The sequence below is a fragment of the Corvus brachyrhynchos genome, unplaced genomic scaffold (assembly GCF_000691975.1).
Source record: "Corvus brachyrhynchos isolate BGI_N302 unplaced genomic scaffold, ASM69197v1 scaffold8, whole genome shotgun sequence".
Taxonomy (NCBI): Eukaryota; Metazoa; Chordata; class Aves; order Passeriformes; family Corvidae; genus Corvus; species Corvus brachyrhynchos.
In genome coordinates, this window is record NW_008240031.1 from 1687811 (window position 1) to 1703515 (window position 15705).

Here is a 15705-nt window from a genome sequence, read left to right on the forward strand (position 1 = left end):
GAGACTGGCTGCACACACATGGACAGAAATGCCACCAGCAATATCACATACCTCATGGACCTTCGTCTATCTCATGCCAGAGCTGCTGGGGGGACCAGCAACCTGATGTTCAGCCAGACCCTGGCATGGGCATATCTTCGGTGGGGATTTTCCTCTTGCTCTCTCTTTTCTTCCTCATTTTGGTGGTGTGGGAGGGGGAGCACGTCACTTGAAGTGTGAATGAGTTTCCATGAGAGTGGGGTGGTTGCAGAGGATGCCTGGAAACTCTCCTGTTTCACTTAACATATTCCCCCCTCCCACACGTGTTTTAAGTGTGTGCATATAGATATAGTGGGGGGAGATATCACCCAGGGTCATTGCCTCTACCAGCAGCATCAAATAGAGCATGGCCGGGAGAGCATCAAGGCTACACAGAGCTGTGTAGACAGGGTCCACTCAGGATTTCAAGCAAAAAAAAAGGGATATTGAGCATCTTCAGCCTTGCAGCATCTTCGGAAGCCTCAGCAGAGAGGAGAAGTAGGGAGCTCATGCCTGGAGCACCATCCCCTCAAGCTCCAGACCTCCAAGAAAATGCTTGAATGGGGAGGACAAGGCTGCAAGAAAAGAGTGTGGTCAGATGTGACCACTCTATAAAGTCTCCCCTCTGGTACCTGCCTAGATGCTGTGGTTAATTAATTAGCCTCTGCTCTGTGCATGCATGAAGTCCTCAAAACACCATCTGGAGCCAGGCGGTGCCTTTGATGTAGCTCCACTAATTGTTTGTGTTTATTTGACCGTTTATCACCAGAATCCCCCTTTGCCAAGACCTGCTCAGCACATCAGATGGCATTTGTCATGCAGCATGAAAACTTCATCAAGCTGCCACCAAGAAGTGACCTGGAGCTCCTGATTTTGGAGCTTTTTATAAATTCTGAAACTGGGAAGTCTGATGGGCAATTTAAACAAGCTAGGAAAAGGAAACCAAAGTGAAAACATGGCCTTTCAATTGTAGGAGGCATTGAACTCTATTCTGGCCCTGCCAGGGCTCCTGTTGGTGTTTATCTGGGGCTGACAACTGGTTCCAAGGAAATGGAAGGGGCTTGGGACTTGGTGATGTGATCATAGAATCACAGAATGGTTTGGGTTGGAAGGGACCTTAAAGCCTGCCATGAGCTCAACCTGTTCATCACCACGTGCCACCCAAGGGCTCAACTTGAGCCACAAGTTCCTCCCCAGAGAGGAACTGAGGCCAAAAAATCTAGCCTTAAATGGACCGGGGTCAGGTCCTGGTGGTCATGGAGCAGCAGCAAATTGCCATTAACCAGCAGCACCCAACTGTCCAGCTCTCTGAGGGATGATTGGATTCATAATTTGCAATTTTGCCAGATTGTATTTGTATGTAAACAAAGTTGATGAAGTACAGAGTGCTTCATGTAGACTCTGGGTAGCTGGGGTTCACCTGCAGGGATGGATTTGTTGACAGATGTGTATTTGCTGTGATGTGTAAGAAGTCTTCAAAAATTCCCTGGGATGGATTCACAAAGGGCCCAGGAGGTGCTTTGGCCTCCACACCCTGGTGACCGAATGAGTGGCACCTGTCACCAGCTTCCTGGGCAAATAGTCCTCGTGGTGCTTCCCAAGTGATGTTGTACCAGAGATATCCAGCAGATCTCCAGCACTGATGTGCCCCAGATCTGTGTGGCTGGATAAGCTCCCACATGGATTTTGGAAGCTGGGAACAGAAAGGGTTGTTGTTGAGATCACTGGAAACTCCAGAGAGGTTTCTAGAGCATGTTTTATTTTGGATTCCCTGATGGTACTTGAGTGAATATGGCTTTTTTGTGCCCTGCTTGTAGGAAACTAGTAGTTCCAGCTGAAAAAAAAAGGTCAGTATTATACTGTATGTGCAAATATAAATAGTTCACATGGGCTCAACTGGCCAGCCAGATGTTGGTAAGGATGAATCCTTGTATGCCCAAGGATTTTGTTCAGAGATTAGTGTGAATACTGACAAGTCCAGTAAGTAATGAAGAAATACCAGGGTGAAGGTCACCTCTGTGATCTCACTCCCTGAAGCCTAACCACTTTAATTATGTGATCAAACCATGCTCGACTTCTGGGGCTCTGCCATCTCATGCATCCTGTGGAGGGCTGGGCTCCTTGGCCACCCCTTTCTTCCCGGCATCAGTGGGAGGTCTCCATCTGTGTCATCATCGTGGGGACTCTGCTTGGCCTTTGCCATTGGTGTCCCACGGAGCATCCCTTTAAATTGTGCTGACCTGTTCCATTTACAGAGCTGCTCCCTCGCCAGAGACCTGTGGGGTGATGCCACCTCTGCACCCACCCACAGGGCTTCCTCCCCATCCGTGCTGCCAGTGAGCATCTTCCAAGGAGAACGGCACCTTCTGTGCATCCTTCCTCTCCAAAGCATCGCTTTGGAAACCTCTGCCCTTTTCTGCTCTGTCCAGATCCAAGCAACATCCATGAGTTTTTGGTGAGATCCTCATTTTTGGGTGGATCAGCTCAGTTAAAAGCCAAACACCCCCAGCTTTCCCACCTCAACACTGTGTTTCCCAGACTGGTCCCAGTTCCTGGAGGCTGGGGTGGGTGCCCAGCCTGGCAGTAAGACCCTGGTGCTGTTGCTGTGAGGTGGCTCCTTCCCACAGAACCACCTTTGGGTCTGCAGAGTGGATGGTGTCCTTCAGAACCCCGCTGATTTCCTTGTGAGGGAGGCAGTGGTTGGTGTCGCCACGTTTTCCTCATCGTTCCAGGCATCCCAGGGAAGTGACTGAAAGGCGAGGAGCTCTCTGCCCCACCTTCCTGCTGGAGGGCAGAAACGCTTGCTGCTGGGGTGGGTGGTTTAATAACATGTTCTTCTGGAGACAAGGTGTTCAGAGGGGAGGTGTGCCCCTATATTAAGGAATAAATATAAAGGGAATATTTACCTTTTTTTAGGTTTTACACCTTCCTGCTGTTTTAAATAAAAAAAAATAATCCCACCTCTCTCTCTGCCTTCAAATAGGCCTTTAGGGATCCCAAATCTTTCTTAATCTTCCAAACTGGAGCGAAGTGCTTGGCCAAGGCAGTGGTGTTATCCCTGTGGGGCTGACTTTGAATGGGGTGTCACCGTGGGTGGCTTTGCTTGGGGACATTTGCACAAGGGACTTGCTCAAGGTCGTGGAGCAGTTGGTGGATGCAGGAACAGAGCCTCAGTGTCCCTATGCCACCAAAATAGAAACCTGGATTGGTTTGGGTTTGAAGGGACCATCTTGTCCAAGCCCCCTGCCATGGGCAGAGACACCTTCCACTATCCCACATTGCTCCAAGCCCCCTCCAACCGGGCCTTGGATACTCCCAAGGATGGGGCAGCCACAGCTTCTCTGGACACCCTGTGCCAGTGTTTTTCCACCAAGTAACAGGAGCAGGACTGATCAATCACTGGCCAGCGTATCCCATTGAAGGTAGCTGTAATATTTTGACAGATTACGGTGATCTCACATGCACATCTTAATTGCCTCATTATGAAGAGGCACAAATAAAACTGGGGGAAGAAAATAACCCACATACATTTATGGGCTGATGGATGTAGCAGGCAGGTCTGCACTGACGGGACCATGGGTGGATGCAGAGGGAGAGCAGCCAGCCCACCCTGGCTGCTGCCTCTGCTCCTGCAGCCTGGAGCAGGGATTGGGAAAGAGGTGCAGGTAGCAGAGCAGCAGAGCCAAAGCATCTGAGCCTCAGGGTGCTGAGTGCTCCGGGCCGAGGAGGTGGTGGTAGAAAATAAATCAGGGTGACGAAAGGTGTTGAGATCTCCTACTGACTCTCCTGTCTTTGGAAGTGTTCAAGGCTGGGTTGGATGGGGCTTGGAGCAACCTGGGATAGTGGAAGGTGTCCCTGCCTATGGCAGAGGGTGGAAGGATGAGCTCAAAGGTCCCTTCCAGCCCAAACCATTCTGAGATTAATTCTGTGGTTCTCTGACTCCCTCTCCTGACAAGGTCAGCAGCCTGGGGTGGTCTGGCATGCTCAGCACCCCAAAGCCTGGTTCTGACACCTCTGGGATGCTTTGCTGGGTGGTCTCATGCTTCAGGGGTAAAGGGGCTGGAGTTCCTCCAGGGGTTTTTGTCAGCAAGGACCGAGGGATGCTCAGGAGGCAGGGCCAGCAGCTGGCTGGGAGGGGGGAGCAGTGGCCAGGGATGTTCAACCTCAAGCCTTGCCCCTGGCCTTGCACCCTGAATCCCTCTCCACACACAGGCTGGGTGAAGGGGTGAACTGGAGACACCTTGTTTTGCCTGGAGAAATGACATTTTGACACCAAGAGCAGGCAGAGATCAGCCAGAGCCTTAGGATCCTTCCTCCACTGTGCTGAATGCAGAATGAGCCTGGCATGGGGGGGCAGCTGCTTTGCATCCCCTGCTTGCCCTGGGGCACCCCCATATCTTTGGGGGGGGTGCTCCCACAGAGAGTGACTGTAGGCACAGCAAAAAGAAACACAGTCAGGAGCCAGCACTTTCCTGAGGGAAAATCAGAGCAAAGAGAAGGCCAAGCAATGCACATTTTAAAGGGAGATGCTCAGAAAAATCTCGATGTGAATATCAAAAATATAAAATAAAAGCACACAAAATGTGAATATATACAATATTAATGTGAAAGTATAAATATCTAAAATACACAAATAATAAAATATTAATGTACCAGAATATTAATATATTAAAATATTAGAGTATTAAAATATTGAAACACTGCGTGTTACAGCAATTATGTTGCATGCCAACACACAATTAAAAGTCAAAATTGCCATCTCCCAGCCAAGGCTCAGGCTGTGAAACACTGTCCCCATGGATGCAGCGGGTGGGAAGGGGACATCCCCCATCCCTGACACAGCCCTGAACCAGCAGCCACACGTTGCACAAGCCTGGGCTCTCCCTGGCAGCCTTTATCTCCTCCAAGGGCTTGGCTTTTCAGGGCGTTGTCACCGGGGCTGACGAAGGAGATGGGAAAGGGAAGTGCTGGTGAAGAGCCCTCACAGGTCACAGGTCTCTTGCTCCTGCCACTGAGCAGCACTGAGACCCAGGAGCAGGGTCCTGTCCCTCCTCAGGGCTGGCACATCTTTCCAGGGCTGCTCTGAGCTGTGTTGGTGCTCCATTTCCACCCCTACAAATGAGTATAGGCAATACAAGTTTGCTTTTATCTGTTTTCTGTGCATATATCTTTATAATCTATTGAGTGTGCTTCTGGTTTTCACTTGCCACGGTGCTAAAATGAGCATTTTGCTTCTTCTCACTGGTATTCCAGTTTTACATTGCTGGTTTGGAGATGCTGAGGTCCTTCAGTATTATACTGAAGGAGGTTGGAGAAAAAAGATTATAAAAACAAAAAAAAAACCACACCAAAAAAAAAACCCCAAACAAACAACAGAAAAAAAAAATAAGGGGTTTTTGAGCAGCAGAATGCCTGGATCAGCTTTGGGTCACCCAGGGAGTGCAGGATGCAGGTGGTTTATGGCATTGCTGTCGTCCCTGACTTGTATCTGGGGTTTTTCATCCAAAAAGGGGACAAAGCTTAGCTCTCCCAACCCCTCTTTTTTTCCTGTTGCAGCTTCAGGTGTCTAAATCTGTTGGCAGAACATGGGGGGAAGCGGTCCAGTATCCCACCATCATTTTTTTTATAAGTGGGGCTTTTCCTGGCAAGAAAGTAATGAATGAGTTTTAAGCATGACCATAAATGCAATGTTTCACAACGTCATTTGCAGAATACGTTTATTTTAGGTGCCCTCCACCCTTTCCACCATCTCCCTCCAGTTTATTTTAACAATGCTGTAATTTTCTATTATAAAACGGGATTTTTCTGTTTAACTCCATGTCGTCTGCTCAGCATTTGCCTCTCTCTGTGTGTGTGTGTGTGTGCATGCACTGGTGACATTTGTCACCATCAGATGCTATTTTTAAGCCTGTTATTATTGAGGACCCCACCCTTGGCTTGGGGAGGGGAAGGGGGGAGCGCAGGGGGAGGGAGAGGAGGGAGGGGAAGGAAGGAAAACGTCAGCCTCAGCACACTTCCAGCCTCTGGCCATCAACCTCCCCGGGGGCATGGGAACCATAAGGTCATTTCTCAAACTCGCTGAGCTCCAGAGCTGTCAAACCACCCTGCGAGTTTAAAAAATGCAAATGTATGCAAATGAATGGGCTGTTTCTCTCCCTCTCCCCCCTCACCCCCAGTTTAAATGACATGAATCACCTTCAATTTTGCCAGCATCCTGTAAAGTTATCGGCTTGCCTAAACGCTGCAGTTAACAGAACCACATCTCAGGAGGACCGGGGTGGGGGGATAAGAAAGGAAAAGTAGCTAATTTCCACCAAAACCCCATAATTTTTAATATATTTTATACATATAAATTATATGTAACCATATATATAATCACACACCCCAATCCCCCAATTCTAATTTTTCTTGCTGTTGAGTGAATAATCCACTAATTAGGGAGAATGAAGCTCAGTGTCCAGAAAAAACCCTCTGTAAAAACATTTCTCAGGGTACTCTAGTATTCTGCTGTTCTGATTTTTGGCACTTAGGGTGATCTGGCAGTGAAAGATCAAAATAGGAAGACACGTTTCTTCATGCGAGGAGCTCCTTTAACACTCAGGCTCCTTCCAAAAAAAAAAAAAAAAAAAAAACAAGCAGATGAGAAAAACAGCAATAGAAATTTAATTGCTCATGCTTATTATTCGGGATACAAAGCCCTAGAAAGGAAGCTGTCTTTTCCTCCCTGGCTCAGGGGTTATTTATTATCTTACACTCCACTTGGAGAAAGTATTGGATTTACTGTCATTTATCGGCGATTTTCAAGGAGGATTTGATACGGAGCTGGTCGGGATCGCAGAGGAGCGTTGCTAGTTAACATGGTTAAGCGCAGCACACTGTAATGAATCAATTTGTTTCAGACAACAGATGTAATTAGCCTGGTGGTAATGGGCACACTGCGGGATGCGGGGCTGGAGCACCCTCCCTCCGCTGAAAATGTTGGTAGCTGGAGCTGGGTGTAATTCCTGGTTCCTCTCCCCAGCTCTGGGCATGGGGAGGTGGCTGGAGAGGGCTTCCCATGGTTGGGGCTGCCCTCCAGCCCCTGTGAAGCTTCACTGACCAGGGACAGCTGTCCCCCATCCCTGTTGCTCCCAGCAGGCCTGTGGTCCATCACCTCCCTCTGGGTTGCACCATCCTCCTGAGACCTTCACTCTCTGGCTCCCACACACCCGTTTTTGGCAGCGCTGGTTAGGTGTGGGGGAGATGCCTGCAAGGTCTCCCTGGGGTGGGAGGAAAAGGGGTGAAGCGTTCCTTTTACCACGGGAGCGTTTCCTGCAGAGTCTGATCCCCTCTACGGGCTCCCCAGGCTTCCCAAGGGTTGCTGTCTTGCTGGCCAAGGTGAAGCCCAGGTTTTCATGGACAGCCTCCATCAGACCAGGCTCTTTCCATCCCCGAGGCAGCTGGGAGGGCGGGAGCCAGCTGAAGTGAGCCAGGTCCCCACTGGTGGTTTGAAGGAGGTTTGGAATCAGCGCAGCCAGAAACCGAGCAGGGAAGGACACCCAGGACGTGGCAGCAGATCCCGGGAGAGATGCAGAGGTGGGATGGTGTGGAATTGGGAACCTGACAGAGCTGCAGAGGGCGACATTGGGAACCTGCCTGATGGTGTCAGCCTTGCAAAAGGAATGGAGTGGGGCTGCAGTTGTGCTTTCATGTGCCCTGAGTTCTCCTGGAGATGAACTGCTCTGTCCCTCGGCAGCGAACCAAGTGTCTACCTGCACCAGGTAAAGGTGACACTGCAGGAACACATGCTCTGTGTCCTGGGGGTTTCCAAGGGTTAGTGTATTCAAAGTTATTCTGTCTGTTTGATGTATTCTGTCTGTGAGGGGATTAATGTATTCATCACCTGCTGGAGGAAATCGCTTTCCTTTCCTGGGATTTCTCATGTGGAAGGGCTGCTGGAGCTGGGTGAAAGAGGAAACATCTTACAGATTAAAAAACAAAAAAAAAAATAAAAAATAAAAAATAAAAAAAATCGGGTTTTCCTCTTGGGTGTGGGCTTTTTGCTTCCGAGTTTCCTTTGAAGCTAAAGCTGCTCTAGCCGGGGAAGATGTTTGCCAGATGCACAGGGCATTTTGATACCCTGCTGACAAGTCCAAGCAGGATTTGGAATGGAGAAAGCTCAGCTCATGGGAAGAGATAGCAGACAACAATCTGTGTCTGGCCAGCTCCTTGATACCTGGTTGTCTTCCTCTGAGTGTTTAGGTACACACTGTGACACAAATCCTTGCTTTCCTCCCCATTCCCAGATCCCTCAGGGAGACATTCCTACATGGCTTGTCCCTGTGTGAGGTGACATGTCATAGCTTCCAGGCATGAAGTAGCAGGACTGAAGATGCATAAGGATCACTCTCCTGCTGCAGCAGGAAGCCATGACCCTCTTATCTGGGATGTCCAGTTGTACCAGTCCCAAAAACAATCACGTAGATGAGATGGGCACTCCCTGGCTTGTCTGGTTTAAGCAGTGTAGGTGCTGGCTCTTGGCAGTGTGAAGCAATACAGCATCCCACTTTACCCACATAGCTCCTGGCTCACAAATCCAACATGTGCCTGGAACAATGTTGGCTCCAGGAGGATGTGGAAGAAATGTGATGGGGAGGGAGTCATTGCACAAGGCTGCTGGGGGACAGGTGTGAAACAGAAGAGGGAGCTCGTGGTGATTTTGAAAAGGTGAGTAGGGTGGGAATTGAGAAGGATGAGGACAAAGAAGGAGGTGAAGAGATGTGGAGGGAAGCAGAGGTTCAGCTACAGAGGATCTGGAAGGAGCTGAAGGTGGCCAAGGGACACGCTTAGTGCAAGCAGGTGGTGAGGACAGGTGAGGTAGAGGAGGGAAGGCAGCATCGTTTTGGCATTATTGACCGGGAATCCCCAGCTAACACTCTGCTGTCTGTGCTTTGTCCTAGGGCACTAAATGAGAATATGGCCAATGGCATTGAAGATCTTATCGGGATCCCATTCCCGAACCACAGCACTGAGGTCCTGTGTGGTTTAAACGAGCAGAGGCATGACGGGCTCCTCTGCGATGTCATCCTCATCGTCCAGGACCAGGAGTACCGCACCCACCGCTCCGTCCTGGCTGCCTGCAGCAAGTACTTCAAAAAACTCTTCACTACCGGCACTTTAACAGACCAGCCCTATGTTTACGAGATTGACTTTGTCAAGCCTGAAGCACTTTCTGCTATCCTCGAGTTTGCCTACACCTCAACCCTCACCATCACCACCTCAAACGTCAAGCACATCCTCAGCGCTGCCAAGATGCTGGAGATCCAGAGCATCATCAACGTATGCCTTGAAATCATGGAGCCCGACAGAGAGGCCGAGGAGGAAGATGACAAAGAGGACGACGATGATGATGAAGACGAAGATGAAGATGAGGAGGAAGAGGAGGAGGAGGAAGTGGAAGATTTTGTCAATCAGGAGAACCTAACTGATGTACAAGAAGTAAGCTGCCACCAAAGCCCTTCTGAGTCCGATCTTACCGAAGAAGCTTACACAGAAGCACCTAAAGATTTTCCAAATCACTTCCCAGCCAGTAACTCCTCTGGACACTTGGGCATGATAAGAGACTTCTCCATCGAGTCCTTGCTGAGTGAAAACTTGTACCCTAAGGCAAACATCCCAGAAAGGAGGCCAGTTCTATCTCCTTTCGCCCCCAGCTTCTTCCCCCATCTGTGGAATGGCGACTTTAACTCCTTCTCCCAGCTTGAAGAGCCGCAAGTAGACAATGGCCCTTTGGATTTGGTGATCAAAAAGAGGAAGATCAAGGAAGAGGAGGAGAAGGAAGACCTGCCTCTGCCTCCGCCTCCTTTCCCTAATGACTTCTTCAAGGACATGTTTGCCAACACCCCAGCAGCTCCCTTAGGGCATATTAAGGCAGAGACTGACTATAGCGCTTACCTCAATTTCTTAAGTGCTACCCAGTTTGGAGGAGTTTTTCCCCCATGGCCCCTGGAGGAAGAGAGGAAAATGAAGCCCAAGGCATCCCAGCAGTGTCCCATCTGTAACAAAGTCATTATGGGAGCCGGCAAGCTGCCCAGGCACATGAGGACCCACACGGGGGAGAAGCCCTATATGTGCAATATCTGTGAAGTTCGCTTTACCAGGTGTGTTGGTCCCCTCTGCTGTGTGTGGGGAGTGGGGTGGTGGCTGGAAGGGCCACATCACAATACATTACTGTTTTCTCAGCTACACATCAGGGTTTTTTTCCCCCCAAACAAAAACAGGGAAGAAAGCAGGGCATGATCTCTATCCCTTCAGGATAAAAAAAAAAAAAAAGGAGAAAGGGAGGGTGGAGGAAGAAAATGAACCTACTGATTTTTGTGGGTTGTGGATGACATCCACAACTCACTGGATCCATCCCCTCGCTGGACAAAAGCTTAAATAAGTAACGGGATATTTTCAACCCCACCATAGTTCACCACAGTGGGACCGGAGTGAGCTGGAAAACAGATGGTCAAACAGCCAAGGAGGCTTCATCTCTAATGTGCTGAGAGATGCATGGAGCTGGGAGGGCCATTTAGCCACAGGATGTAATTAGTTTGGGTTTGCACATTTTGGCATCAGTGTAGACCACAACCAAATTGCACATGTTTGGACATGACAGTATCTGGGCTTTCTGGGGCTGGAGCAGCCCTAATTATTATGTGTTAGTAGGGCAGCTGGGGTCTCGGTCTCTTCTCCAAAGTTACAAATGACAGGACAAGGGGAAACATCCTCAGGCTTCACCAGAGGAGGTTTAGATTGGATATTGGGAAAATTTCTTCATGTAGAGCACTGTAACAGCCTGCCCAGGGCAGTGGTGGAGTCCCCATCCCTGGAGGGATTTAAAAGCTGTGTAGATGTGGCACCTGGGGACATGTTTTGGTGGACTTGGCAGTGCTGAGGGAAAAACTGGACTCATAGAATCATAGAACGGTTTGGGTTGGAAAGGACTTTTAGAGTTCATCCAGTTCCACCCCCTGCCATGGGCAGGGACAGCTTCCCCTATCCCAGGTTGCTTCAACCACTGTCCAACCTGGCCTTGGACACTGCCAGGGATGGGGCAGCCACAGCTACTCTTGCCAAGTTGTATTTAGCTGTGCAGATCTAATGTCCCAGCCTGCAACTGTGCTCTGCAAAGCTGGGCAAATTTAATCGGTGAGCAGAGACAAATAGATTCCTGGACCTGCTCTTGCTGAGTATAATTAATATCTAATGAGAACAATCTTTACCATAATAATAAAGCTTTCTGACAAGAGCATGGTATTTCAGCTCCTGGCTGCATGAGAGAGAGAGAGCCCTATTAAGCTAGGGTGAGAAAACCAGAGGAAAATAATCTTCACAGTAGGCAGAGGCGAGCTCCTGACAATGGCCGGACACCTGGGGTGCTCCTGCATTCAGCCTGTCTTTTCTTCTCCTGTCCCTATGATAATACTCGAATGGAAGATATGCAGATGATGAGAATTTGACCTGAAAATAAATTTCCATGCTCCCCTCCATCAACGCAGCAGACGCTGTATTATAATGCAGGGAGCATCGTGCCTCGGGCGGGCATGTGCGACATGAGCCAGCTCACCCTGGTATTTGCAGGGGAGAGGGCACTGCATGGTGATCATTCCTGCCTGCAGGAATTTGGGTCTGGCTCCTGCTGGTGCTGCATCCTCAGGTTAGCACTGGGCTGTTGTCTCTGCGGCGTGGGTTCAGCCCTGTGAGCGTGGTGGCATCTGGGACTGGAGGGACGCCTGGCCAGCCCCATCCTGTGGTCCCTGTCACTCCCTTGTGTGTGCTGCTGTGGGTGCTAATTGCTGATGAGGAAATGGCCTGGCTAGATCCATCACTGACAACTTCCCTGTAACAGGAATAATAGAGCTGAGCCCTCCCAGAGGGCTCCCTGAAACCTTTACAAAGTCCCAACGGCAAGGGCAGTGTTGTTCACTTAGTTTGGGGAAACTGAGGCACAGAGAGATGCTGATACTGACCCCTAATCCAGATGGGCTATGTCAGCATGGTGGCAGTTAAACACTCCACACAGAGCTGCTCTAGCATGATCCATTACTAATGTAGGACTAAACCCATTGGTTTTGACATCCCCCATGTGCTCAGCAGCGTCTCAATACAGGGCACAGGGGTAGGGGGACTTTATCCAAGGAAAAAAATCACAAAGCTGGGGCTGCTCAACAGTGCAGTCCCCCAGCATCACTGATGAAAACTGTTCTTGTGGGTCACCCTGTGCAGAGCTGAAGGGTGCTGAAGGGTCTTTTCCTTCTTTAACACCCTGAGCAAAGTGGATATCTTGAAATACTGATTTGTTTTTAAATGTGTTCAGAAGGATTTTGAATAGCATGCAGCTTATTGGTTTTGTTTGGGTTGGGGTGTTTTCAACTGTTCTCATCATTACTCTGATGTGAGAGCTCTCTTTCAGGAGAAAGTGTATTTTTAAGCAAAGTGGACTGATTGAGATGTAGAAAGAGATTTCTACCGGGATTTCCTCAGTGCTGCCACTTGCATTATTTGTTTTGCTCTCAGGGGGGAGTCCCATGCTTCATGAAAGCTTTGTACTTGTACCCACGGTGCCTTCACTGGGGAGATGCAAGCTCATATGGTCTCTCTTGGGGTCCCCTGGGAGTGAAGGTGCAGGGAAGCAGAGGTTCCCAAATGGAATTTCAGTATGAATCAGTCCTTTGCCTTATTTCTGCAGTTAAGAAACTGTGGAGGAGAAAATCTACTGGGGAAATAGAGAAGATATATTTTCCTGGGTGAGGAGTGCCCCAACCTCCCCATCAGATCCTTTCCCCTTCACATCAGTGGGATCTCGCATCGCCGGGCAAGGACCCCACATGCACCTGGATCTGCCACTCCTGCTGCCCAGGGACATCTGATCGCAGGAAGCAGGACTTCATTTAATAGCTCATTAATTATTTTTTCCTTAAACAAAGGCTGCTCAGCTTCTAGTCTGCTGTTCTACCCTGCCAGAACACTGGAGAAAGCTGCAAATATTTCAGCTTTTCCACCAAGACAACCCCAGAGTACTCAAGGAGATACTGTTCCAGCCGGAAAGGTTAACATTATTTGTTCCTATTATTTGTGTTGTGACAGCTCACAGAGCCCTAATCGCTCTCCTAATGCAATTGCATTAAGGTTATTCACACACACGGAGCGTGGGTCTCCGTCAGAGCGAGCCTCCAGCCCAGCTCCCAGCTCACAAACCCAGAGTTGCCTGTGCCACATTCTCCCTGGGGTGCTTCACCACAGAGCACCTCGCCCCCCCAGCCCCTGAGAGGCTCCAGGCAGAGCCACAAACCTCCCTTGCATTCCCCGGAGATGCTGCCGGGGCAGGGAGGATTGGGTTTCTCCCCGTCTGCTGCCGGAGATGGGTAATAGCCCGAAAAGAGCTTTGCCTGTATTTACATTATACAGTCCTGGCACGCGGCGTGTTTATTAGGAAAAGCGATCCTGCTAGGTCAAACATTACATATAGGGGTTTAAATTAAATTATAGGTGGGGCCGGCAGCTCTTATTAACATTTCCCACCGCTTTGCAGCACGAGCCCCCACGTTCACCCGCGCACGGCTTCGCCGCGATTCTCCGTTCAGGGAGGAATTCTCCCTGCTGCTGCTGCTTTGTCTGCTGCTGAGCGCTGATTCCAGCCCCTCCAGGGGAAATGCACCCTTGTGAGAACACTGGGGTAGCACCACCTGTAAAAATGCCAGAGTGGGAAGTTGCCCTGAGCTTGGCACAGGTCCTGAGAGATGCCTTTTTTGGTGTCTCCCTAAAAAAATCTGTAGGTGCAGGACCAGGCTGGGATCAGTCTCCCAAGGGCAATTAAGCATCGTCTGGTGAAGAAGTGACTCTCCTGCTAGGGATACTCCTTTGCATCCTTGATCCTGAGGGACTGGTGTGCAGGGATGCCCAGCCCAGGGCTGCATTCCTCACAGTATGGCCAACGCCTTTGTGCTGCTGGGCATGTCACCAAAAACTGTTTCAATATGCACACGGGCTGGGTGGCAAAAACTAGTTCAAAGGCAGCACCTTGCAAGTTTAGAGAGCTTGACCTGCCTGAAGAAACAAATGTTAGTGTGGTTTTTATATTACATACATTAAAACATTGTAATATATACTTAATATGATGTAATTTAAAATATGATTATATTTTAAAACAATAATAAATTGTATATTCTTTACTGTTTATATTAAAATACACAGTACAGTTTTATATGGCACATCTCTAATATATAATATATATTTTATATTTAATAATTACATTACTCCACATGTTCTGCATTATTTTTAGCCTCAATACTAGCATGTTGGAGGGTTCATACTGAAATAATTTTGGAAAACAATGTAAATTTTCCCATTTTGCTCTTTACTTGAACTTCACTGGTGCAACCTAGGAAGCAGTGTTCAGCTCAGCTGAGCCATAGTCAGCTTCACTTTCTATAATCATATGCTTTACCTGTGATTTTGGTTTTTTTGCTTTTTTGGCTGCGAAAGGAAACATTCATTTACTGGGGGAAAAAGTAGTGGTTGGATCGCCAGCATGGAAAAATATTCTTGCTTTTAGACGTTCCCCTTAAAAAATACATACATATATATTTGTAAATAAGTGCCATTGGGATGGATATTATGCTATTCCGTGGCTGGATTTAAAAAACTTCTCCAGACTGTGTGGGAGGCTGGATGTGTGCTGGCCTTGAGGACCCTGGCAGGGAAGTACAGAGTGCCTGGCTGCTGCACCTCTGGCAGCATCACCCTCTGTGATGCTCCTGCTCCATAAGAAAGCTCCTGAGACACCATGTGGTCAGTGCAAGAATAAAAGGAGAGGATAATCGGCTCCAAGAGGGGCTGAATTTAAGTGGTATTGTCCCACCTTGCCAGGCTCTCGAATCCCAACTAATTTCCTTATTCGCAGGCTGGAATAGGGCTGTACTTATTTAATAATCCCAGATTTAGTTATATATAGATATATTCCCATATTTAGATACTTGCTCTTTACAAATACATGGAAGGAGGTTGTAAGGCTGGTGGGGGCCGGGCTCTTCTCCCAGAGAACAAGGGACAGAACAAGAGGGAACGGGCTGAAGTTGTGCCAGGGGAACTTGAGCTTGGAAAATCAGGAAAAATTTCTTCACTGAAAGGGTTGTCCATCCCTGGCACAGCTGCCCAGGGCAGCAGTGAAATCCCCATCCCTGGAGGGATTTAAAAGCCGTGTGGATGTGGCACTTGGGGACGCAGGTTAGTGGTGGCCTTGGCTGGGGGAATGATTGGACTTGATGATCTTAGGTCTTCTCCAGCCTTAACGATTCTGTGGGTTTTGGGTTTATTCCAGGGGTTTTTTCCCTCCAATTTAAGCTGTTTTGAACTCTCTGGGATGGGCTGCAAACTCCTGACATGGGAGGGCTCTGTGTGTGATGTTTTGGTGCCCAGGAAAGAGAAGGCGAATGCAAACATCAGTCTGCAAGACCATCCATACACTGGGAGAGGCCCCAGGATGAGCTCCCCACCTTCCCATCACCTCCTCCCCTGATCCCAAGAGCAATCCCAACCACCCTGCCCCCGGCCCACACCATCTGACCAAGCGCCTTTTCTTTTGCAGGCAGGACAAGCTCAAAATCCACATGCGGAAGCACACGGGAGAGCGGCCCTACCTTTGCATCCACTGCAACGCCAAGT

General features: G+C 49.0%; 1 protein-coding gene across 1 annotated transcript in view; it reads left to right on the forward strand.

Moving 5' to 3' along the window:
• Positions 1 to 15705, forward strand: part of ZBTB7C (zinc finger and BTB domain containing 7C) — a 141435-nt gene that overhangs the window by 112598 nt on the left and 13132 nt on the right. The window contains exons 4-5 of the mRNA XM_008640945.2: positions 8958 to 10157; positions 15629 to 15703. Of these exons, the coding sequence (XP_008639167.2) occupies positions 8958 to 10157; positions 15629 to 15703 (1275 nt within the window). The remainder of the gene's footprint in view (positions 1 to 8957; positions 10158 to 15628; positions 15704 to 15705) is intronic.